This window comes from Echinops telfairi, unplaced genomic scaffold (genome assembly GCF_000313985.2).
Source record: "Echinops telfairi isolate 266 unplaced genomic scaffold, ASM31398v2 ScPeMD7_23;HRSCAF=83, whole genome shotgun sequence".
NCBI lineage: Eukaryota > Metazoa > Chordata > Mammalia > Afrosoricida > Tenrecidae > Echinops > Echinops telfairi.
The window spans coordinates 38,170,201-38,197,116 of NW_022103920.1; the positions used below are offsets into that span (position 1 = coordinate 38,170,201).

The window sequence follows — 26,916 nt, forward strand, 5'->3', positions numbered from 1 at the left end:
GGGGAAGGGGAAAAAAGGAAATGAGCTAATTCCAGGAACCCAAGAGGAAAGCGAATTTTGAGAATGATGAGGGCAACAAATGTATAAGTGTGCTTTACACAATTGATATATGTATTGTGATGAATTGTATGAGCCCCAATAAAATGATTTTTAAAAATCAGTTGGATTCCTCTACAGCAATAATGAGAACTTCAAAAAAGAAATCAAGAAAAGCAATACCATTTGGAATAGCCGCACCCTCCCCAACACACACACACACACACACAAAGATAAAATACTTAGGAATACATCTAGTCGGGGACATAAAAAACATATATTGAGAAAACTACAAAGCACGACTGCAAGAAACAAAAGACCTGCACGAATGGAGGGAGAAAGATGATGCTATCTAGTCCCATAGGAGATTTACAGTCTTGGAAACCCTAGGGTTCTACTCTGTCCTAAACGGTTGCTCTGAATCGGAATTGACTGCAGGGAAGTGAGATTTTTCTGTTACACATCTGGAAAAGCACACTGCTCATGAAGAGGAAGATTTAGCATTGTAAAAATGGCAACACTACCCAAAGCAATCTACAGGAGTGGGTTAGCACACTGATTAAAATATAGGGGAGAAAACAGCCTATTTTGTTATGGAAGAAGGAAAAGAAAGACAGGTAAAAGAGAACCTTGGGTGGTATAAACGAGGAACTGGGCGCTTTCAGAAATGCAGAATAAAGATCAGCTGCATGAGAAGAAAGACACCGTTGCTTTGCCTTAGTAAGAAAATTAGGGCTGCTGGTTTGGGTGAACCCTAGGATACTTGAGTAGACATGGGGAAATTGTAAGTTTGTTTTGCCAGAGAAGGCAGTGAGAAAGAAAGACATGGAGTCACAGTTTATAGCTGCCCAATTGTAATTGAGGATCAAGTCATCCTCTTGTATGGTACCCATTGCCATCCACTACTATTAGTCAACGCTGACTCAGAGTAACCCTATAGGACAGAACAGAACTGCTCCCTGGTGTGTCTGAAGCTATAAATCTTTATGGGGGCAGAAAGCCTCGTCTTCCACGGAGCGGTTGGTGGCTTTGATCCACTGACCTTTGCATTAGCTCCTTAAAACTGACCCTCAATGACATGAAAGGAAGCACTAGACAGTCTTGCTTTTGCTCCCTTAGAAAGGAGGCAGGGGAGCGCCAAGATGTGAGTGCAACATATCGGCATGGTGCAGGGGACCAGTGAAGAGGTCTGAGAGGACGGCCTCAATCACAACTACCTGGACAGCTGCCCCTCCCCCGAGAAGAATTTACTTCAAAGGACAGAACCAAAGCTACAGCTCCGGGAGAGGGACATGTCTGATCAGAGCACACGGGAGCAAATGAAGGGGGAAGAAGAGAGAGTGGAGCACATCCTGGCCCACCAAGCCTTGAGGAAGATATCCCTGCTCAGAGCAGCCAATTCACAGAGAGGACCATATAGCCAGCCCCACTATGAGACACAACATCCCAAGCAGACCCATAGACCTACAGGGGACAACACTGGAGACATAATGTGGGAACTACACTCCATCTGACCCCAAAACACTGAGGCAAAACACTAAGGGTTTGCAACAGAACAGCAAGGGGAACAAAGCAACAAAGTCCCCAGGGAATACTAAAAATAGACTTTGGGGCCAGGGCGGGGCGCCTCCCCATCAGACTCATCAGAAAACCCTCCTAAAGGTCAACAAAGAGACCTTGAACTATTTACAGCCTTTCCCTTTTTTATCATTGGTTTGTTGTTGTTGTATTGTTTTCTTTTGTTGCTTTATTTTGCTCTGTCTTGTTTTTGTGGATGTTATTATCTCTGCAGGTCTATCTAGATAAGATAGGCTGTATAAACAATCTGAAGGAGAAAACAACGGGACCATGGTTCTGGGGGGACATGGGAGAAGGGGAGGTGAGGGGAAAGGAAGTGGTTTAACAAACCCAGGGACAAGGGAACAACAAGTGATCCAAATAGGTGGTGAGGAGGGTGTAGGAGGCCTGGTAGGGCGTGATCAAGGGTAATGTAACCAAGAGGAATAACTGAAACCCAAATGAAGGCTGAGCATGATAGTGGGACAAGAGGAAAATCAAAGGAAAGAGAGGAAAGAGCTAGGAGGCAAAGGGCATTTATAGAGGTCTAAATAAAGGCATGTAGATATGTAAATATATTTATATATGAGGATGGGGAAAGATATATGTGCATATATGTATAGGTTTAGTTTTAAGGTAGCAGATGGACATTGGGCCTCCACTCAAATACTCCCTCAATGCAAGAATACTCTGTTCTATTAAACTGGCATTCCATGATGCTCACCTTCTGGACATGATTGCTGAAGACAAATGGGTGCATAAGCAAATGTGGTGAAGAAAGCTGATGGTGCCTGGCTATCAAAAGATATAGCATCCAGGGTCTTAAAAGCTTGAAGGTAAACAAGCAGCTATCTAGCTCAGAAGCAACAAAGCCCACATGGAAGAAGCACACCTGCCTGTGTGATCATGAGGTGCCGAAGAGATCAGTTATCAGGCATCAAAGAACAAAAAATCAAATCACTGTGAATGAGGGGGAGTGCAGATTGGGGACCGAAGACCCATCTGTAGGCAACTAGACATCCCCTTACAGGAGGGTGGCCGGGAGGAGACGAGCCAATCAGGGTGCGGTGTAGCACCAATGAAACATACAACTTTCCTCTAGTTCTTTAATGCTTCCTCCACCCCACTATCATGATCCCAATTCTACCTTACAAATCTGGCTAGACCAGCGGATGTACACTGGTACAGATAGGAACTGGAAACACAGGGAATCCAGGACAGATGATCCCTTCAGGACCAGTGGTGAGAGTGGCGATACCGGGAGGGTGGAGGGAAAGTGGTGTGGAAAGGGGGAACCGATTACAAGGACTACATATAACCCCCTTCCTGGGGGACGGACAACAGAAAAGTGGGTATAGGGAGATGTCGGACAGTGTAAGATATGACAAAATAATAATAATTTATAAATTATCATTATGGGGGTGGGGATGGGTGGGGAGGGAGGGGAAAATGAGGAGCTGATACCAAGGCTCAAGTAGAAAGCAAATGTTTGAGAATGATGAGGGCAACAAATGTACAAATGTGTTTGACAGAATGGATGTATGTATGGATTGTGGTCAGAGTTGTACGAACCCCCAATAAAAATTTTTTTTTAAGTAGGGAGGGTGGGTTGAAAGAGTGAAATATCTTATTTTTCTTTGTTCTATTCCCCTTTCATTGTATTGACCTCAACCACTTTAACATTCTACTTTCCTTGTTCCCTTTCCCATCTCTCCAGTGCACCCTCTCTGTTGTCAGGTTTGTTAATGTTATTAGAATTGTTTCTGTGCTACCAGGTGAGCACAAATAACAAAGGCCTCTCTTATGTCTTACTTATAATGACACACTCAGATCTTATCCATCAACAAATATATTCTGAGAGCAACTATGGGCTAGGCAGTGTGTTAAGGAGACCGAGATGAGCAAAACAAAGCAGGAATGCATAGTCCTGGGGACCAGGCAGTTGAAGTTACTGATGCACTTCACCAAGTGGTCTGTGGAAGACAAGTGCTACCAAACCTCAGCAAAGAAGCGAGAGAAGCCAGGACAAGGTCTATAAGATCAGGAAGGATAACTTAAAGCAGCAAAACAGAGTTCCTAATATTAACACATGCAGGGCATCTATTATATACCACCAGCATGAAGCCTGACTATAGGATCTCTAAAATATATTTTTACACAATTAAAATGACTCAAATCATATAATTGTTAGCATGAGAATTCCATACTCAGTAGCCAATCTATATCATTTTATCATGAAACTTTTCCAGTATTAGAATTCACTATCAAAATGTTCTAACACAATTTCCCAAACTCTCCTGATCTTAAGACTCACTTGGGACACTTTTGAAGAATACAAATTCCCAGGCCTCTCTTCCTGAAAGTCTGATTAAACAAATGGTCTATGGGAACCAGGAATCTGCATCTTTCACCAGGGTGTCGTGCAATTCTTATGAAAAGGTACGTTTGGGAAATATTGTAATGGATGGTATATAAATTAAGTCCCATGTAGCTAGTTGTAATTTTTCAAAGATCTTTTGAGCTGATATTAGAAGAAATGATAAAATTAATCAAATAAGAAGACAGCTCCCTATGGAATAAACACTGGAACTTCTCTTGCCTGAGGCGTTTCTACTAAGAACATAGGTGAAAAAAGATTGGTAAAGGGTCTCTAGCAATTACTAGTTATCTAACAGCAAGGCTAGTTACCAATGCTACAAACTGATGATTTGTAGACACATCTGAGCTTCCTTTTAAACACCAAGTGATAAAACACTGAAGTACCTTTTCACTGCTGTGCATTTTTATGAGATCTCATTGGTGATTCACACCAGGCTCTCGTTGATGCTTGTTTTATAGGGGAACCTCCCAAGGCCAAGAACTAGATGGTGGTAGCTGAAGGACCTTGAACTTGTGTTCTCTAATATACCCAATTACAAACATACATGAAATGCGTTATCTCCTGGAAGATAATGCCTTTTTTTGATAGTTATAATATAACAAATGGTAACATTAGTATCTAAAATAGATGAAACTAAATGGTAGTGAACTTAGCCTGGCATCCCGGATTCCTTAAGCAGATTATTCATCATCCAATTAATACTACTAACCGCGATGTCATTTATCTTATAATTATACGTATGAGTGTAACCAGAAGTCTGGAATTCACTGAACATGAACATGCAGATAAGGGCTGCTTTTAAACAAATGCCTTGAACTTTACCTACATACACACATGCTGTTTATTTGATGGTTTATACAAATGGGTATTTATTCAAAATCACCCACATAAAGGACTACTGAAGGACACCTGTGAAATGAAGCTTGAAATAAAATGTTTCATTTAAATAGAAAGTACTGGCCAGAATGCCAAACTCACCCCCTTGGGATGGATTTAACAATGCCAGCATTGTAATTTTTTTCCAGGTTGGCTCCATATGAAATGGCAGTAGCAATTACCGTCTGAAATAAAACAAAAGATTAAAAAAAAAAAGACTCTACTAGTTTAAAATGTTTCTTGTCAAGCCACAAAATGTTGGATTTTCTGAATGACATATTCTACTTACCACAATTACTTCTACAGGAATAGGGATGGGGATTTTGTGTTTAAATCGATCATTTAATTCCTTAACTATCATGCAGGTGATAATGGTGAGTAATCCAGCAATGCAATCAGCAATGTTGGTGCTACCAATATTTTGAAAAATCTCTATCAGGGTCTATAAAACAAAAGATGACAAAATTATATACTTCCTATTGGGAAAAAAAGAAGCCAATTAGTCCTCAGATGAATCTTTCCATCTGAAAAATCATGCCACCCCCATCAAATAGCACCCGAGTTTCATGTAACATCATCAAATGTGTCGACTAATCCAAAGAACACCAAATGCATAAAGTCTCTGCAAAAATGTAGACCGAGTTACAGTGATGGTGATTCAGAGTCGTCAAACCTACGTTTCTAGTTCCTTATTTTTTGCCCGTCTGTAACTTCTACAATTAAGATGAACTTTTAAAAAATGTCATTTTATACTGTTGTTACTTGCAGAAAAGGTTTAAAAGCTTATATTTAAAAGTGGTTTGACAGGTGTTACTAAGTGGCCATGAATGTTGCCATGTTGCCATGGTATTATGAAGAGTAGAGACGGCCATGACAAAAAGTTCCAACCATTTTGGGGGTCACAATGATCCAGTATTTTAGGTAAGTCCCTAAACCTGAATGATAGAGGAAATTATAAAAATTCCTAAGTTACTTCATAGGACAGTCTAATGAATTGGCATATAGGCCAATGTGTCAACTTTTGGAAATTAATTTGGTACTTAGCTAAAACTTGAACTTAGATGGCTTAAATAAACCTTCCTGAGCAGACAAACAAGCCAGCTCAAGGAACTCTATCTTTATTTTGTAAACAGGAGATTTCTGAGAATCAAGGAAATTCTTCAAGGAAATTAGCAAGGGAGAATCCCACAGAAGAACACTAGTATTTGTTATCTTATCGTAAGTCCTTCAAGAGGCATAACTTAAGAAGGTTTTAAGTTACTTAAGTCATCGCTGAGTGGAGATTTGAATAAGTATTTTTATAGATAGACTTTTAAATGTTAAAAGTAATAGAGCGTCTTGTAGCTTATACCATGTATCTTATTTCTAGAGATACTTAAAAGAATTATGATGGAAATCTAGTAACAATTTTTTTTATTTTTATAACAAATTTTACAATAAACCTTAAGCAACCCAGAAGTAGTTTTGCCAGCAAATCACATGCATTCAAGAGGAAGGGAATGACGAGGAAAAGGCTCTTGTGCAATCATAATACATTCCACCACTCTGACTTGTACATTCAAGCGTTTGACTTGTAGAGAAGAATATTTTTCCTTTTATATCCAAAGCCAACACATTCACTCCATGCGCTTTCCAGAATCAGTGAAAACTGCCAGAGATAGACACACTGACAGCACAAGATGAAACAGCTGACAGGGGGTTGAAAAAGGAAAACCCAACCAAAGCAGACACAAAAATTGAGGGCACAGAGCATAGATGTCAACAGCCCCCTCTAGCTGGTGTGTTGAAGACATCATTGCCATTTGGCCCTCCACATCACAGGTTCCCAAACTCACTTGGTCTACCACGGCATTTCCAGGGGGAAAAAGTTACTCATCAGCATTCCGCCCGCAGCAATGAAAATCGATAGCCCATACTCCAGGTTCAAGGGTCAGTACCTGCTTTGACAGCCCCCCTGATGGTTCTGCAGTCCCCCAGGAAGGCGGCATCGCCCGCTCTGGGAAATGCTGCTCTGCAGAAGTTTCTGGCGGTGACCCTCATTACTTTATACTTATTAAACTGCTAATAATATTAAGGTATACTTCTTATCACAATCCATACATCAATTGAATCGGGCATATTTATATATATGTTGCCATCATTCTCTTCTAGACATTTACTTTCTTTTTTTTTCAATCTCAACCGAAGGTTCAAATTTACAAAATAAATGTTTAGAACAATTACACCTTTCACAAAAACATTTTCACCTCACCGAACTGTTCACTACAGGGTTCCCATTTATCCCATTTAATCAATGAAAGCCACTTCGACTTTTGAAGAAAAAGCATGTCCAGTACATTAAAAGTGTAATTAGAGATGCAAAAGCAAGTTTACATACACTGAATAGTTGATATGACATCAAACATATGATTCTATTAGTGACTTTTGGACTATAGTCCTCGAGCGATCCTTGAGGAGCCCTTACAAAATCCTCTCCAATAGAAAATGTAAGCTATGTATAAATAGAACTCACTTACATAAATGGAAATAGATTGGACTCAAAGATATAAACATACGTCTCTAAGAAAGCATCGAGACAAAATTCCAATTCAGTTTACTATAAAAATATTTACTGAAATATGTTCAAAATAATATGGAGTGGTGATACGCATGTAATGATACACTTTTGCATAGTATTTTCAGTAACTTAAATCAGATAAGTAGCTTTTTAGTCATGGATAATTTTATATTACATTTCATACTGTGTCCAGAGTATTTTAGGACCATTTTCTTTATATCTTTTTTTCAATCTTGCCCAGCATTATCTGGGTGAATAGAATCATACTTTTAAAGTTATTCCCGGAATGATTCATTTTTATCGGTTAGCTTTTGAAGCAAAATTACACCCATTCCTAACTTAACAATGCGGTTAGATTCCATGACCAGATTGCTATGTGAAAATTGACATTATGCAGAAATGGAAGGTGAGCACGTCAGATCACAAACTGGAGAACAACTACCTCCTTCCATCACTACCAAACCATTGAAAATCATGGCCCAGCCAGGTTGACACATAACCCTAGCTGTCACAGCCAGCCAGCATGACTGTCACTTCCATCTTGGCATTGTTTACTGATTTCCAATAGGACCGTCTTCCTCTTTAGGGGAAGAAACGCAGCAAGTTAACAAAAATATGGTCAACAATTAGAGAAACGTTCTTTGTCTATAAATAGACTGTTTTAAATGGAGTATAGGATTTACTTGTCCCATACTTATAGGACATTTATATAATGAGGGCATAGATGGTGGCATCCAGAATTTAACTAATTAAAAAAACCTCTAGATGGTGGCATCCAGAATTTAACTAATTCAAAAAATCACTACAAACATCCTGTCATTAAAGTATGATGCTATTGTCCCTTTAGGAAGCTGGATAAGACCCATATATCTCTGGCATTTGAAAATTAAAGCTTTTATTTTCTTTCTTTTACACTATTTATTCTTCCATTAAAAATATTATTTCCAGTTTCAATACACCTTGAGAAAGGAACAGACGAGACAACCCAACGCACAGCCTTGTAACAGAGATATTAAGTTAATTGCATTGCAGGGAAATATGTTTATAACTTGACAATCTTCTCTGGGGAAATCCCCTACTCTTCCTTTGCTGGAGAATTTTCTCACAAATGATGGTGATTTTTAAAGCATAAGCAAAATTCTTTAGGGAATGAGTGGCTCATTCAACACTTAGATCATCATTTTTATTACAAAAGGGTGATTAAAATAACTTCATTCTATTTGGCCATTCTATAAGGAAGTCCTTGCACAATTCTATGCCATATTCTAAATTTAGGTTTCAAGAATAATGTTCAAATGGACACTTCACCAAAGAGGGCATTCAAGTGGCCAAGAAACACATGGAAAAAATGCTCACTCAGGGCAAGATATGACAAAATACCAATTTATAAACTATCAAGGGCTCATGAGGGAGGGGGGAGAGGTGGGGAGGGAAAAATGAGGACCTAATGTCGGGGGTTTAAGTGGAGAGAAAATGTTTTGAGAATGATGTACAAATGCGCTTTACACAATTGATGTGTGTATGGATTGCGATAACAGTTGTATGAGCCCCTAATAAAATGTTTAAAAAAAATAAAAAAGAGAAAAGAAAAAGAAAGTAAATGTCTAGAAAAGAATGATGGCAATATATGTACTAATATGTCTGATATCATTGATGTATGGATTGTAAAAAGAGTTGTAAGAGCCCCAATAAAATGATCTTTTAATAATATAAAAAAAATGCTCACTATCAATAGCCATCAGAGAGATGCAAATTGAAACCACAAAAGCCCAACATCTCACCCCTGCTAGAAGGGCACTGGCACTGAAAGGAAGGAAGGAGGGAGGGAAGGAGGGAGAAGGAAAATATACTAGTGAGGATGTGAGAGATTGAAACCCTTATCCACTGCTGGTGGGACTGTAAAATGGTACAGGCACTAAGGAAAACGATATGGTGGTTCTTCAATAAGTTAGTAAATTAAGCCAGAAATATCTTGTGAGCCAGCAATTTATTTCCAAGGTATATATCCCAGAGAACTAATAAGAGAGACATGCACACTTGTGTTCATTACAGAGCTGTTCACAAGAGCAGACAGATTCAACCTACGTGCCCGTTAATGGAAGAATAAATAAACAAACTGTGGGACATGTATACAATGGACTGCTACATAGCTATAAGGAATAGTGAGGAGTCTTGAAACATTATAATTTGAACGCGTCTGAAGGACATGAAGCTAAGTAAAATTAGTCACAAGAGGGAAAATATTATACGGCAGAAATTTTATAAGAATAAAAGAATTGGTATATATATATACAGAAATCAATGTTTATCGGTGGTTACCAGGAATGGAGTGTGTGTGTGTATGTGTGCGTGTGTGGTGGGGAGGAGGGGGGCAGGGCAGAGGAGGACTAGATAGTAGACATTTGCTATTTTTGGTGATGGGAAAGGTAGCTTGGAATGTGGATGTGGTGTATACAACATGACCAATGTAAATCATGAAAGTAAGACCCAAGAGAAGAGGACAAAGAGGTAAAGACATATCATACATCATATTGCAACAATACCAATAACCAAAGAACATGTTTGTAGGTACATATGCATATGTGTAAAAGTATATATATGTGTGTGTGTGTGCATATACACATGTAAAAACCCTAAACAAAGTGCACTGCCATTGAGTTAACTCAAATTCCAAAACCTTACATAGTTCCTCTACATCTTTATGGAAACAGACAGCTTTGTCTTTCTCCTATGGAGAGGCTGGTAGGTTTGAACTGCTTATCTTGCAGTTAGCAGCACAGTGCCTAACATGCAGTGCCACCAGGGCTCATTATATCCATGTATAACTGAGAGACAAACTCACTGTCATCAAGTCCATTCCAGCTCATAGTGACCCTGTGGGGCGGGGTTGAATGGCTCCCTGTGGGTTTCTGAGGCTGCAGACCTTTACAGGAGTAGAAAGCTTCATCTTTCTCCTTTGGAGTGGTGGTGGTGGTGGTGGTGGGGGAAGTAGTTGAACTACTGATTTGCAGTTAGCAGCCCAACACATAACCTACTATACCCCTTGGGCTCTTGTATGCACATATAGAACTCCATAAATGAACATATGTATAAACATAAGTGTGTGAATGTGTATTAGGGGGCTTCAAAAAGTTAATGGGAAAATGGGATTAAAAGACAATGACATTTCATGAATTTTCTGAAGACACCCCCCAGTATATATTCTCATATATAATAAGCCACATACAGGGAATGGTTAAAAAACAATTCTTAAAAATTTTAAGTCTTTAACAGCTTATGACCAGCATCTCATGAGACAACTCAGTCCTAATAGAACTTATCTAGAAATCCATGGCATAATAGAGTTCAAAAACTTATGTTCTACACCCTAGGTTGGTGAGGTAGCAGCCAGCGTCTTAAAAGCTTGTGACTAGCCTTTTAAGACACAATTGTTGCTCTCTGCTCATTCAGAGCAAAAGAAAAAGAAGCAAGCCAAAGATTCAAAGAAGCAACTCATTTAAAATCTGAATGATAATCTACAGACGACCTCACCTACTAGGAGACCAGAGGAATTGGAAGGTGCCCTGCTACCGCAACCAGCCATTCTAACCCAGGGCTCATTAGGAGGGTCTTCATCAAACAGAAGAAACGTGGCACAGAACTCAGTCTTAAAAAGTCCAGACTTACTGAGCTGGTTGAATGGAAGCAATCTCCAAGACGAACACCCTCAGATAGTCTTTAAACTCTGAACTAGAACTGCCCCCTTTGGTTGCCTTTTAGCTAACTAAGACTGTAATGCACGAGTACTGCACTTCTGAATGCAGGCACCTACATGAAGTCGAATGATCGGCAATTACCTTAAAGCAAAAATGAGAGGTCAAGGGGCAGGGAAACAAGATGACTAGGAATGGAACAGCTAGGAATTTATGAAGATGTTGACACATTGTGAAATATGTAAGCAATATCACGAAATAAAATTGTTTAGATGGGAAACTAGTTTGCTGTGTAAACTCTCACTGAAAGCACAAGAAAGTACTATTTTTAACAGACAACATTTAACTCTAGAATAAGATGAGAAGCTCTAAACTATGGATTTCAGTTAATAATAATGTATCAATAGCTTATTTGATACATCACTTATAACAACAGTACCACACTAATAACAACAGTACCACACTTATAACAACAGTACCACACTAAACACATGGCCAAATGAGCGGATTCCAACTCAGAGCATCCCAATATGAGGTTTCTGAAGCTATAAATCATTACGAGAACAGAAAGCCTCATCTTTCTCCCATTATGCAGTCCATGGTTTTGAACCGCTGACTGTGAGGTTACCAGCCTAATGTTTATCTGATAACACCACCAGGGCTCCTTCCACACTCTAATACAGAGGTTTTCAACCTGTGGGTCACGACCCCTATGGGGGTCGAATGACCCTTCACAGGGTTTGCTGAAGACCATCAGAAAACACATATTTCCAATGGTCTTAGGAACGGAGACACCGCTCCTCCATCCATCTCCAGGCGGATCTGCCCACACACAGATATGCTGATCTGGTGAGAAAGAAGCTATCTCAACCTTCGAACTGACGTTGGCTTTTTTCACATACAGTTACAAAATGTAGCAATGTAGTTTACAGTTGTGATATTAAGACTGTTACCCATGCTACACCACGCTTTGAGACAAAATTTCATTGATCTGTCATTAGAAATAAATATTTCACAATATATAATTACAGATTGTTTTGTGATGAATCACTATGCTTTCATTATGTTCAAGTTGTAACAATGAAAATACATTCTGCATATCAGATATTTACATGACGATTCATAACAGTAGCAAAATTACAGTTATGAAGTAGCAATGAAAATAATTTTATGGTTGGGGGTCACCACAAAATGAGGAACTGTATTAAAGGGTGGCATTAGGATAAGGTGACCAGATTTAAAGCAGGACACGATTGACCGGTGGGGTGGGGGTGTCTTGATTAAAAATGTGGTCTATATGGACCAAATAGACCGTTCCCTAGCTTGTCGTGCATTCTTTAAAAAAATCGGGACTTTTTAAAAACGCCAAAAATCAGGCCTGTCCCGCCAAAAGTGGGACGTCTGGTCACCTTACATTAGGAGGTTGAGAACCACTGCTCTAATAGGTGAAGTGGTATGCAGGGATTAGGGATTATGAGAACTCTATATTTTGTGGGTAATTTTTTCATAAGCCTAAAACTAAAAAATAAAGTGTAGCTATAAAAAAGAAGACTGTCCAACAGGAAATGTGTTTGGTTTGGAAATGTTTTTTGATCTTGTTCTCCTGATCCTTGTCCCTATCAAAAGTGTAGTCATTTGCAGCAAGCCTCTTCATAAGCATAGTTGTAGGGGAGCAGTAAGGTGGCCCCGTTCCCCTGCTCTACAGAGGGCAAGTCATATAGATCCAGGAGCCCCAAGTCCACCACTGGCCAAAGCCTCCTGTACTCTGAGAAAATGTTGGTCTCTCGGCGTTCCCACCAAGTGGAGCAAACCCAGTCAGGGGTGTCTTGGTCTATTAAGAATCAGTGGGTTTGTACAGGAAGTGACAAGTACTTGTACATGGTTGGTTTTTTTTACACACGCTTCCTGAATGGATGAATTGAATGAATGAACACTGGACAGGGAAACCGTGAACGTGAAAGGAAGATGGCTCAGAGAGGGCCGAAATGAGAGAGCCTGTCAGAGTAAGATGGTCGGGGGTCTCACAGAGAAGAGAGGACTTGGTAGGGAGAGCAGTGAACAATGACATAAATTATGGGGATCCAAAAATTCGCCTGTGTTCACATCTTCTAATAGACTGGCTGGGTCTCTGGGAAATGCACAGTTAGCTCCATGAGGTCTGCTCAGTCCTGATCAGAAGAATAATAGAACACTGAATTCTTACTGAGTGCCAGACACGATGTTCTTTTTTAAATCCTCACAACTCTAAGAAGTAGCTACTCTTACTACAATACCCATTTTACAATGGAGGAAAACGGATATAACAATCGTCTAGTACACTCCAGATCACACAGATAGTAGGTGGTAGAATCAGGACTCCATCTCGAGTTTGCTGAAGTTCAAAGTCCATGGCCATAATCCATACTTCCTTCTCAGGACCTGCCCGTAATAGGCCCTGAAGAATATTTGCTGGGTAGATGGGATGACAGCATTGCTATAGATTAAGCAAATTCCTGACAACCTCACGAGTTCTGAGGTATGGATACATTGTTTCAGACTCATACCCAGGTTATTAAAGGATTAAGCTCCATTCCTACTGTTGACATATGATTTCTGTATCGTATCATTCCCCCAAGCTGAGGTGACATCATGTTACTATAATCACCACTTTTCAAGCATCAATAATGCGCTTTATATAGAATGGATATTTAAATCCAGGAGTATTTTCAAATCTAATTAGTGTGACTACTCATCCTGCTTTTGCATCTGCTTTGCATGTTGAGTCATCTGTGAATCTAATGTTCCTTTTCATCTATAATTGCTGACACACTTACTCGCTTGATGAACTCAAACTTAGAAAGGGCTTGAAAGATACATCTCTAACCATTTTATTTTATAAATAAAAAAAGTCTTAAGATGTGATATCATAATTTCAAAGGGACTATTTTGAGTACTTGTTATACCCTAGCCTTTGTATTTAATAATCCAGCAGATTTTGTTATCAATCCCATTTTACAGAGGGGGAAACTGATGGATGGTGATTGGTCAGTAAGTTACAGAGTCAGCTGTTAGGTCCAAGTCCATCCAGCTGCGAACCCTAGCTCTCAGCCATGCTCTGCCCCCGGTATCGGAGTCTCCTCGGTTCACAGAACCACAGAGCAGTCTTGCCTCCATCAGACCACGTTGTTTTTATCACCGTTTGGAGAGCAGTGACTCTCCAGAGGGCGTTTTCCCCGACTGAGAACAACAATTGACAAAACCTGCCGTCTTCTCCAGGTCCAGACCCAAGAGGGAACGGGTCCGTTTCTTTTGGAGACGAACAGTGAGAAGCAGCACTTACGTAGATGATGGAGAGAATTCCATTGTAGTTTTTGGTGGGAACGTTGAGCACGATCTTCAGCTGTGAGACCAGCACTTGGAAGGCGGCCGCCGTTGTGAAGCCGCCAATCAAAGGGTCTGCTAAGTACCGTACAATGAACCCGATCTGCAAACCTCCAAATATCAACTGGGACAGAAACCGAAGGGAACAATGAAATATTTGCTTGGGCGAAGAACGAACTTTCTATCCCTTCCCACCCTTCTACCACTCTCAGAAGTCCTTCTAGCTACGTCCTGAGAAAGGCAAACCCACACGGTGTGCGCACAAGAGTGCCTTTTCCTTCTTCAGGGATTCTCCCACCGGCCCCTTCCCTCGTCCCCAGTTGATTAGTACGTTTCTTTTCTTGCCATTTTTCTGTCTCTGACTCCGATGATACATGATCTGGGGGTCCTGTCAACTATTTTACCCTCTGATATAAAACAAGGAAATCTGGGAAATAATTTTGTGTTCCATTAACTTGCTTTGTTTTTACTTTTAAGTGAATCCATAAACCCACATCCTTTCCAGTTGGTTCTTGCACATAAAAAAACGCATCCGTTTATACTTTACTTGCAAGTCCATTACCTGTATAATTCCAACCAAAAGAGTCAGGGTGCTGGCAAGCAATACCCTCTCCTGATCTCTAGCTGCAGTGTCGATTATGGTGGCGTTGAACGTCGTCTCGTTACTGATGAAGTGCTCATCGGGAGCCATCTGCAGAACGACAGATCCCACCATCAGACTGACCACTGGGAACGGTCCTGGAGCAAAAAGAAAAGACATCCGTCAATCAAGTATGAATCCCAGATGGTCAACAATTGGGAACATGACTTACAAAGTCTGCCTTCTTACTGTTACTCTTTTTAAAAGATACACTTTTCTTTTAACAATGTCTCCACTTGCTGCTGCTTTTTTAATCTAAAATGAAAAGCCCTTGCTGAGTAATTATGGAAGGCTTTATAGTTGGGAGGACTGAGGACGGAGATCCAGTAAGACAGGATATGTAGCAATAACACACACACACACACACACACACACACACACACACCACTGCTATGGTCTTCATCTGGATCACAGGTTCCAGCACTGTTTGGCCTACTGCATCCTTTTCTGAAAAAAAATTGTTCAGTGCCCCCTGGCGAAGCAAAACTTGTGCACCATAGTCCACAATCCAGGATGAAATGCAGGTATCTGCCTTTGTAGCCCCCATCCCGACCTCTGGATCATTCCAACGCACCTATTTTGGGAAACATTGATCTAGCTCAGTGGTTCTCAACCTTCCTAAGGCTGCAACCCTTTCATACAGTTCCTCGTGTTGTGGTGACCCCCCAACTATAAAACTATTTTCATTGCTACTTCATAACTGCAATTTTGCTACTGTTATGAATCGGGTGACCCCTGTAAAAGGGTCATTTGAACCCCAAAGGGGCCCGCAACCCACAGATTGAGATCCACTGATCTAGCCGATCAATTGGTACTAATTGACTCTCCAGAGTGAGGCAGTTCTTTCAGTCAAAAGCTATTCTTATTTCTTCTACAGACAAGGCAGTGTGATAGATACAGGGATTTGGAGGGATACCCAAGGTCAAGGACATGGGTTAAGGAAGTTGTATTTCATTTTCAAGAGGATCGTCCAGGTATGTATGTATAACCAGCAGATGGACGTAGGAGCAAAGTTATCTCTTGCATAAATGTCAAAGTTGCAAAATAGCATAAAGCATTCATTTACTAGACCATTCTAGCAAAACAGAATTAAAATTTTAGGAACCGCAGGAAATAAACCTATTCTGAGCCACGCCAGGAAGGAAAGCCAAGCTTAGCTTCTCAACTATTTTAGCCCGACTGTGTCAGTCTTCCGATTCTCGTGAGGTATAGTCATGAACATATGGACGAATATAGCTTAATAAGTGTTTGGCTAATCTAGTAACACAACAGATTCAAAGACCTCGTGAAGGCTGTTTGCCCTCTTATTTTGCCTTTTGGAAAAGAACACTGTTTTGTTTGTTTTTTTAGGAACACTAGTTTTCATATTCTTTCACTTAAGAAAAAAGATTAAGTATAAAGCTAACTCAAAGTACAGTATTTTGAAAGTTACGAAGAACCATCACAGCATGGAATAGAGTGCTCAGGGAGAACGGTAAAGCCCCCGCTCCCTTGAACACATTGTCAAATGCATGAAATCATGATACACATTCTAGGGCTGAAACACTTGAAACATAGACACACAGAATTGTAGTAAATGCTTATAGTTACCAACTGAGATGTGCCGTGATGTTCCGAAGATAAAATACGTCAGGATGGGGAAAAAAGCAGAGTAGAGACCATATCCAACAGGAACTGCAGCTAGGAGCGCGTATGCCATGCCTGCAACAACCGAAATGATTTGTCACGAACGTGATCGTGTATTTCTACCGCACACAGAAAGCTCTTCGCTGCTATCTTCGACTATGGTTTGACAGCATCCACCCTCTGTGACAGTGGCACGATCTGAAACCCACTAGGCTGCTGTGTCTACATGCAACACCTACTCCGATGAACGGACTCAATTGGTCAGAATTGACCTGCTGATCAGATCAGCGGAGGTGATGGGGAGGGACGAGCCAGGGGAGAGGAAAACCCAGCCAATTGTTTTGGGGTCTTTCTTTTCCAACCCACAGACATGAGCCAGTTTCGTGAGTGGACGGCTTTCTGAGTTCAGAGTTTCTCTGTGACCCAGGGTCACCGTGCTTATTGCGCTCCCCCGCCTCCCTTCTTGTTCCAGGCCAAGGGGGAAAATGACAATTTTATAAAGCACCAGGTAAGGCAACTCTTCCCCCTCCACTAAGCTATCCCAGCAGCCTCTGGGCCAGTAAATGTCAAGCACTAAAGAGAAATTTCAACATTTGGGGGTACATGGAGTTGGAAGGGAGCCCTGGTAGCGCAGTGGTTATTCATTGGGCTGCTAACTGCAAGGTCAGCAGTTCGAAAACACCAGCTGCTCTGTGGGGAAAAGACCAGGTTTTCTACTCCCACAAATCGTTACAGTCTTGGACACACCCAGGGGTCGTCCTACCCTGCCCTACCGGGCTGGTAGGAGTTGGCACAGACTCAAAGGCAGTGAGTGGTGGTGGGGTTGGAAAATGATAGCACATCCTTTTCCTCTGAGCTAAATCCTTCTTAGCTAGCCAGCACATCTTACTCCACAGTCCATGCAACCAAGTGAGAGAAAACCAAGTCTTTGGGCCCTTGAGTCATTAATAAAAGATAAAGTTTATGTTGCCGTTGTTAAGTGCCATCAACTTGGTTCCAACCCAACTGAATCAAACACTGCACTCACAACTGTTCTTATGTTTGAGCCCATGGTTGCAGCCACCGTGTCTGTCCATCTCCTTGAGGGTCTTCTTTTTTGCCTCCCCTCCACTTGACCAAATGCGATGTCCTTCTCCAGGGATTGGTCTCTCTTGACAACATATCCAAACGATGTAAGACTAAATCTCCCTGTCCTGGCCTCTAAGGAGCACTCTCACTGTACGTCCTCCAGGACCGAGCAGTCAGCCTTCCAGCAGTCCACGGAACTTGCCACACTCTTCTCCAGCACCACAATTCAAATGCATCAACTCTTCTTCTGCCTTCTTCATTCAATGTTCAATTTTCACATGCAGATGAGGCGGTGGTAAATACCGTGGCTTGGGTCAGGCCCACCTTAGTCCTCAAAATAACATCCTGGCTTTCCCATACTGTAAAGAGGTCTTGTGCAGCAGATTTACCTAATGCAACTCGTCTTTTGATCTTTTGACTGCTGCCGCCGTGAGCATGGCAGAGTTTAGAATAGTTTGCTTTGGTTGTTGTTTAAGTGTTGAAAGCCCAAATGTTCTGGCCCATAGACAATCAAACATGATTTACCGAATGAAAGTCCCCAAACCGGGAAATAATGAAAGAATGCTTCAAACACTGTAATGATACGAAATTAGAACCCTATGAAGCGTGGAAGTAGACTGACCAGCACGGAGAGAGGGGGAGGCAAAGGGGAAAGGCGAGCAGGACTCCCGACAGTGATGACTATGCACTACTTTTGTAGAAGTACACATGCGCGTTACATGCTAAACACGCAGTCGATATTTAGATAACATGATGGATTCAGAAACCTCAGAAGAATATAAGAAACTCCATGTAGCCACCACCATCCACCTCCCTGGCCAGTCTTCCATTTCACTTCCTCTTTCTCCCCTCCACGCCCTGGATGCACCCACCGTCCATCCTGAGCTTCCCAGATGTGTCTACATATTTTTAAAATATGGGTGTGTATTTACATCTAGTAAGGTATTCATCAAAGTGTGAATGGGTTATCTATATGGGGGATACTTAGGTGATTTTTAATTTGAGAAGGAGGCACTTTGTCATGTTCTTTATATGGATTTTCTACAACGGGCAGTCATTCATTCAACAACTCTTGATTATGCACCTGTCATATGCCAGGCACTGTTGTAGGATTTCGGGTTCCAAGAGTGAAAAGGAAAGTCTATTCTAGAAACCTATAGCGTGCTCATGCAAGTTTTAAGGTGGCACGTACATCAAAGGAAGCACAGACCATTTGTTTCCTGTGCACGCTTCCTTCTCAAAAGTCCATCGACCTAAATCAAGCTCTGCGGTTCTTATACACCTGCAATCTAGGAACTTCACTTCCCCAGGTAATGTTTTATTTGGGGACAATGCTATCTAAATATACTGTGAGCATCTCTACTATAAGAACATTACATACAGAGGTTTTGAAATGCCACCATCTGTAAAGAAATGTAAAGCGTGGTTTCAAGCGTTGGGATCTCGAGTCGAAATACAGAGTGTATAGGATTGTGATGCTAAAAACATTTGAAAACATCTAGAAAGTGCAACTGGAAAAGTGAGCGCAGACCCCCTAGAGTTCTAAGCAACAATTGCACTGAAATGGCAACGATGATCATTGGCTGCTTGTTGAGGAGTTTTTCAGATAACAAAAGTGAAAAGCTACGCCATTGCGCCACTGCCCTTGGCAGCCAAGTGGCTTCTCCACAGCTGGAGCGCGCCATCTCTCAGGAGCTCCTCATCACTGGAAACGGCTTCGCACCCTCTGAAATCTCAAATGGTCCGTCTCCCTCAGGATCACCTACTCCAGACTCCTTACGACAATGTGCCTGGGCAGTGTCCAGTTACCAGGGAACCAGGTCAGCGTGAGTTTACTACTCTGTAGTGGACCGTTTTGAAAAAATGACCTAAACCACAAGGGAGGCATGGGTTTACTCTTTGCTACTCACTAATCTGTAGTGAAGCTTAGCAAGCAAGTACAAGTGAGCCCGCGCTGACCTTGCTTACTGAGCGATCCACCCCGACGGCTGCGCTTTCTCCCTACCATGGGCATCTTTGGGTCCTCTCCTCTGTCTTCACTCAGCCCAGATTCCGTGGACTTTTGTAATACCCTTAAGCCCCTTGCTTCTTCTCTTTCTCTCCCTTCCTTTTCTTGTCTGGCAAAACCCAAAGGGGAACCCCAAACACCCCCCTCCTCACAAGAACTTGTTGAGCAGTTAAGTAAACAAAACTACAGGCATCTGTATTTGCTCTGAACAATTTCACTTAAACTTTGTGCTCCTCGCCCCAGATGGGCCCTTAGCCCTAGCTGATGAGTCCATGACATTTCTTCCGCGGGGGTGGGGTGGGGTGGGGGCTTTCCCTCTCTCTGAGACCACGACGCAGACCTCCCCTAATCCAAACCCACTGCTGCTAGGCCATTCTGACCAACAGTGACCTTAGAGGACAGAGCAGGGCTGCCCCATAGGGTCTCCAAGATTGTAAATATTTGGAGAAGTAGAGCCCTACATCATTCTCCCGAGGAGATATGAACCGCTGACCTTTGGGCTAACAGCCAACTGCTTACCCAGGGCACCCCTGGGCTCCCTCACACACCCTCCTCTTGTCCACGTATACACTCACCTAACCGGACTCCTCTTTTTTTTTTTTTTTAAACATTTTATTAGGGGCTCATACAACTGTTATCCCAATCCATACACACATCAATTGTGTAAAGCGTATTTGTACATCATTTCTCAAAACATTTTCTCTCCATTTAAACCCCCGACATTAGGTCCTCATTTTTCCCCTCCCTCCCCGCTCCCCTCTCCCACATGAGCCCTTGATAGTTTATAAATGGGTATTTTGTCATATCTTGCCCTGTCCGACTTCTCCCTTCACCCACTTTTCGGTTGTCTGTCCCCCAGGGAGGAGGTCACACACAGTTCCATGTAATCAGTTCCCTCTTTCCTACCCATTCTCCCTTTACCCTCCCTGTTTTGCCACTCACACCACTGGTCCTATAGGGCTCATCCATCCTGGATTCCCTGTATTTTCAGTTCCTATCTGTACCAGTGTACCTCCTCTGGTCTAGCCAGTCTTGCAAGATAGAATTCGAGTCATGGTAGTGGGAGCGGGGAGGAAACCTTTAGGAACTAGAGGAAGGTTGTATTTCTCATCATTGTTACATCGCACCCTGACTGGCTCATCTCCTCCCCGAGACCCCTCTGCAAGGGGATCTCCAGTGGCCTACTAACCGGACTCCTCTTAATTGTCATTAAAAAACAAAACAAAACCCAGATTCCCCTAGATACAGCACCCAGAGGAAACTAGACTGAACTTCATCAACAGTCAAAACTTCCGTTCAACAAGGCTTTGAACAAGATGAAAAGACAACCCACTCCTGGGAGGGTTTGTTTGTTTGTTGTGGGGGGACCCAACGGGGGGACTTGAAAAACTCTGTGGGAAGATGCCATTCTCTTTTAATTCCATTTCTCCACAAACTTCTTTTTAAAGCTCCTTTGTCTGTCAGATAAGGGTGGAATATCTAGAACAGATAAAGAATGTTGACCACCCAACAAAAAGATGGACACATCTTCCGCATAGATAGTTCACCAAAGAGGGTGCACGATTGGCCAACGGGCGCATGAAAAGATACTCAACATTGCTTGCCATGATGAAGTTGCACACCAAAGCCAGCAAGAGACATCACTTCACCCCTTCTGGGAGAGCTAACATTGAAAACCACACAAAAAAAACCCCCCAGAAATGTCAAGTTTGGGAGGATGTGAAGAGGCTAGAACCTTCATCTGTGGCTGCTGAAAATGCAAACACTGTCCAGCTGTTGTGGGAAACATTTTGGTGATTCTTCAAAAAGTTAGAAAACAGAAACAGTCACCTTGGAGTCGATCCCAACTCATGGCAAAACCATGTATTTCAGGGGAGAACTAGCTTCCAGAGGGTTTTTGTGACCACATGGGACCCCAAAGATCGCCAGGCCTTTCTTACGAGGCATTTCTGAGTGGGTTCTCGTCCTTCCCCTTTCCATTAGTAGCCTTGAATTCAATCCTGTGTGCCACCTGAGCACCAGCATTGACATTCAACCCAGCAATTCAACTTCCAGGTAGACAAGAGAGCTTCAAAAAGTTGGTAGAAAGATGGAATTGCAAGAAAATGAATTTTTTTTCCTATGAATTTTCTGGAGTCCTCTTGGATATACAACCAAGAGACCTGAAAGCTGAGCTCCAAACAGATATACCCAGATGTATACCCAATTTCATTACAGGATGGTATATCATCGCCAATTGGTGGAAATAAGCTAAACCAACAGGCCCATCAACAGTTGGACAGGGGAAAAAAAAGTGGAATATTACTCAGCCACGAAGAGAAACGGAGCCCGGAAAACTACGCTGAGGCACAAGGCAGCACTTGAGAGCGAGTCCCTCACTTGCCTCAACCTCACCCCAGGCCTTCTTCTGCTTCGTCTCCCTCCTTTCCTGCACTCCACCCACACTAGATTCCCGTCATTCTCCCTCAGGCCTTTGTACACCCTGGTTGTACTCATCAGATAGAAGGTTACCTCCTCCGAAAAACCTTTTTTGACCAGTCAATAGAAAACACTCCCTTCTCGAATTAACCCCTATCAACAGGAGCCCTAGTTGAGTAGTGGTTACGAGATGGGCTGCTAACTCCAAGGTGAGCAGTTTGAAACCACCAGCTGCTCCATGGGAGAAAGATGGGGCTTTCTATTCCTGCCAAGAGTTACAGTCTGGGAAACCCATGGGGGCAGTTCTGCCCTGTCCTATGAGTTGGCATCGTCTCGATGGCAGAGAGTTTGAGTGTTGGGGGTTTGTTTTTTGGCAGCATCATAGTCATCCCACCATAGTGGTATCACTCTCTATAATTTACTACCTGTGGCTTAATTCTTACCACTAGAAATGAACTATACGAAGTCAGCAGCTGTCTATCAATAGAACACTAAATCCTACTCCTGGCTGAATGCCTGCCACATAGAATTGGCCTACAAATATTTATTAATATGAAACAAGCAGGGTAACTCACCTCCTAGATAGTTACCTTGCAAAGTTACCTTGCAAAGTTACCTTGCAAATTTAGAGTGATGATATTGCTGGCAACAATACTTCCGCAGTGTAAAAAACATACATAGCAGATTAGCTAAGACCACAGGATTCTGGTTCAAATCCAGATCACCAGGCCTTTCTCGGGAGCTCTCCAACCTACCAGTTTGTGACCTTGGGCAAGCGTTAATAGATCTCTCATCTACTGAAGAGGGAAAAGAATAATATTTACCTCCTAACAGGGTTGCTGTGAAGATTAAACGAGAACTGGCCAAAGCCCTTAGCACAGTATCTGTTACGTAATGAACAAAAGCAATTAGTGTAAGTACTTGATGAAAACTTGGTAGGCATGAGGCATAAAATGGCATCTTTCCTCTCCAAAGATGATTCATGTAACCTAATCCTTGTCACTATTTATGGGGCTGTTTACCATAGGCCAGGCTCTGTACTGGGCATTGGATAAACACAAATTTCTGATCCTAAGTAGCCACAAGGCGAGGCCACTTACAGCTACTGGAGCCTTGCTGTGCTTGTGGGCAGTCGGCCTGGTTTAGATGGCGACCTGCTCAGCCTCATCTTCCTCTCTGCCCTCTTATTTAGAGATTGGGAATACAGAGGATCAGGGTGAGGCTGGACTCTGAGGCACAGAACCAGGGCTTCAAACTGGTTCATTCCGGCTCAATGCCCTGATGAAAATTTGGGGATCTCTACGAATTACCAGAGGATCTGGTTGACATGTAGATTCAGATTCAAGGTGTACAGGATGGAAAAGTAAGCTCTCACCGCAAAGTTGAACCGGAAGTTATCTAGTTCCAAGCCATGTACAGACACATCCTCCTTCTCTGCGGGAATCTACCTGGCCTAACCTGAGTAATCCTGAGAATTCCATAGTCAAATTTTGGCACGATATTGCTCAATGATTATTACTAACTTCTGAAATGGTCTGTTTTCAGGTTATTTTTCTACACACCTTACTTCCCCATCACTTGGCACACTCAGGTTTTCCCTTCAGGGAAACTCAGATGTGACAACTCAGCCTTCAGGAGCCCATTCCTTCGGCCTCCAGCCTGGGTGAAGTGGACTCACTGGCCATCCTGAAGCAGGCTGAATTGTAATGATCTATGTCCCCAGTGGTCTCTGAGCGCCTTGAGAACAGGTGGCGCCTCTAGCACATGTCAGCACATCTAGTGCCTGGCACATGCTCGCCGCTCCATCACATTGTAATAAACAGAGGGGACTTCTGCTGTCACGGTTTGAGGGCTTCAGCCGGGAGCAAAAACCAAGAGTGCTGAGAGGATGAGAGCAGGGGGAGAATGTCCATCCTGTGATGGACCCAAACTGCCACAGATGGCCAAGATGCTCACGGAAATAGTATGGTCTAAAGCCAGTGGCAAGAGATACATACCCTTGCCAGGGTGGTTGTAAGGAAAGGGAGGGAAAGTACTTACAGCTAAAGTGATACTGAGTTTCTGAGTGAGCTGATTAGAAAAATGTCTTTGAAATGGATAAGGATGATGGTAAAAGTGCAACATGGTGAGTTCGGCCATTCAATTGGACCTTTTTGTTCTCTATATTTCACCACACTATTTTGTTCGACAGAAACAAAACAGAACAAAGCCTTTATACGCGTAGCACAAACAGGAAAAAGCCCAAAGATATTAGTGGAGTATATATATACAATATATAGGAAGGGTGCATTGCATTCTGCTGTAGTCTATATTTCCTACTGCTAAGATTTTTATTCTGAAAAAGAAAACAATAAAAAACCAAAATGAGATCAATTGTAGTGAACTAGCAAATAATAGTCATAGTAATAACCACCAATGTTGGGACATTTTGCTAGACCGTTTTAAAGGGAAGGGATTAAAAAAATAAGATGACAAAAAAGACATTCCTGTGTTGCCCAGGCTGAGACTCCTGTCCTTTCCCTTAGTTTCAAACTGCAAGCGGAGACCCACGTGTGGTCACCGTGAACGGGCCTGGGTGGCGTCGTGGGTTACGGGTTGGGTTGCTAGCCACTGGCAGGGCCTCTGGAGAAAGACTTGGTTTCAGAAACCCACAAGGCAGTTAGTTCTACTCCGTCCCATAAGGTCTCTGGGTCTGAATGGACTCATAGCAGTGAGTCTGGGTTTTCAGTCACCATCAAAAGGATCTGTGGAGGACTTGCTGCTGACTGCAAGTCGGCAGTTCAAACCCAGCAGCCGCTCTGTGGGAGAAAGAGGCGCCTGCTCCCTTAAGCTGCCAGCTCTCTGAAACCCTAGGGAGTAGTTCTACTCGGCTGGAGGGCAATGGGAAGCATTATTTAAAATAAGTACACAGCATAGAAACCATCAGCGTGGATCGTCTTTCAGGAGGGTGTAAAGATGAGTGCACAGTCAAGGTGCATCACTGATTTCTTACTGTAGCTTGTCATCAGTCAGTAAACTGAAAGCTGGGAAGCTGCTGGTGAGGTGATCTGCCTCTGATTGGAACCACGCAGCTGGAGGTTCAGGTTTTCCCAGGAAGGGAATTGTAGGGTCTAGGAGAAAAGAGTTACCTCTCTCTACTAAGGGACTCTGGACGACAGATGAAGGCCTTGAAGGATGAGCAAGCATTTGGTGCAGACGCCTGGTCGTCAGTGAAAGTGAGGAATCACTTGGGAGCCCACTCACCAGCATCTTACCTTGCAATGTAGCCACTAGCCCGGTGCTGACTCCGGAAATGAGGTCACTGAGCAGCCATTCCTTGACTCGGTACTTGGGGAGCCATTCCAAAATGGGCAGGAGCGTCTTCAGGACACGAAGGGTTCTCTTTCTTGAGCAACTGTCAAGAAGCAAGAAGACAGGTTTCCCACCCACCGCAAATCACCAGGTTAATGAGCAGAGCTCTGCCTTTGTAATGATTTAGAAAACAGGAATACACGAATCATACAGGAGAAGTCTCGCCATGCTTGTTGCCAAGAACTGTCCTCATATCTACCCTTTAGTACTGTACTGGAAAACACAGGATTAAGGGTCCCCTCCCCACTTCCACCTGTTTTAATCCTCTGAGAAAATAGTCCTACACAAGAACCCATTTTCTGGTCTGGCCATAGACTGACCACTGTGTTTTCTCAAACTCAAGATTACTTTTCAGATTTCTAATCCAGGCGCCTTCTTCTTACTATTCCTTTTTTAAGAAAAGCAAACACACCTGGTTTATTTTGGCATCACAGACTTTGAAGTCAGTTTTTACAGAAATCTCATTGTGAAGAATGTATGTCTTGTCTTACGGTGTTATTTAGTCTTGTTTAAATCTGGCAGTCTATAGATGGAAGAGATTTAGAAGACATACCAAATTTGGCTCCAAATTCAAATGCACTTTTAAAAAAAAATGATATTTATGAGACCCCTAGAAATTTGAACGAGGACTGTATATCTGAGGATGTTAAATAATGATTCTATCTCCTTTTTAGGTTTGATAGTAGAATTATTCACTTTAAGGGCAGCAGTTCCAAACCCCTAACTGCTTCTCACTAGAAAGGCTTTCTACTCTCAAAAAGAGTTATACTTTGTGCCTGCCCAACAAGGTCACTCTGAGCCGCAAACGACTTGATGGCAGTGATTTGCGTAGCATTGTGGCTTTATTGAAAGTTCAGCCTTAGAGATACATATTGAAATATATACAGAAGAAAGAACACATTAGTTGGGAGTTGCTTCACAATAAGGTGGGGGCCGGGGTGCAAGTCAGTGGGGCTAGATAATAAAACAGAGGAGCGTTGAGTCTGATCACTGGCACAGCATCAGGTGGCCTTTCGTTCTGTTATACAGAGTGGTTGTGAGTCGGAACTGAATCTAAGCACCTAAAAACAACAGTTGTTGAAGCTGGGTGATCCGTTAACAACATGGGGGTAAGAGAATTTCATTATACCACAGTGGGGGTAAGAGAATTTCATTATACCACAATGTCTATTTTTAGGTATGTTTGAAATTCTCTCTAATAAACCCAACTCACTGCCACCACGTGATTCCAACTCATAGCAACTCTCTGGCAGCCGGTAGAACGGCTCCTGTGGTTTCCGGGGCTCTAACTGTTTCTAAGAGCTGAAAGCTTGGTCTTTCTCCTGCCGAGGGGCTGGTGATTTCGAG

The 26,916-nt window shown here is 42.4% G+C and overlaps 1 protein-coding gene across 1 annotated transcript in view; it reads right to left on the reverse strand.

Annotated features, from left to right (window-relative positions):
- Positions 1–25,737, reverse strand: part of SLC26A4 (solute carrier family 26 member 4) — a 58,811-nt gene extending 33,074 nt beyond the window's left edge. The window contains exons 1-7 of the mRNA XM_004702775.1: positions 25,721–25,737; positions 25,473–25,612; positions 16,689–16,799; positions 15,021–15,196; positions 14,418–14,582; positions 5,139–5,291; positions 4,952–5,034 (exon numbers count right to left, since the gene is read on the reverse strand). Of these exons, the coding sequence (XP_004702832.1) occupies positions 4,952–5,034; positions 5,139–5,291; positions 14,418–14,582; positions 15,021–15,196; positions 16,689–16,799; positions 25,473–25,612; positions 25,721–25,737 (845 nt within the window). The remainder of the gene's footprint in view (positions 1–4,951; positions 5,035–5,138; positions 5,292–14,417; positions 14,583–15,020; positions 15,197–16,688; positions 16,800–25,472; positions 25,613–25,720) is intronic.
- Positions 25,738–26,916: the final 1,179 nt, after the last annotated feature.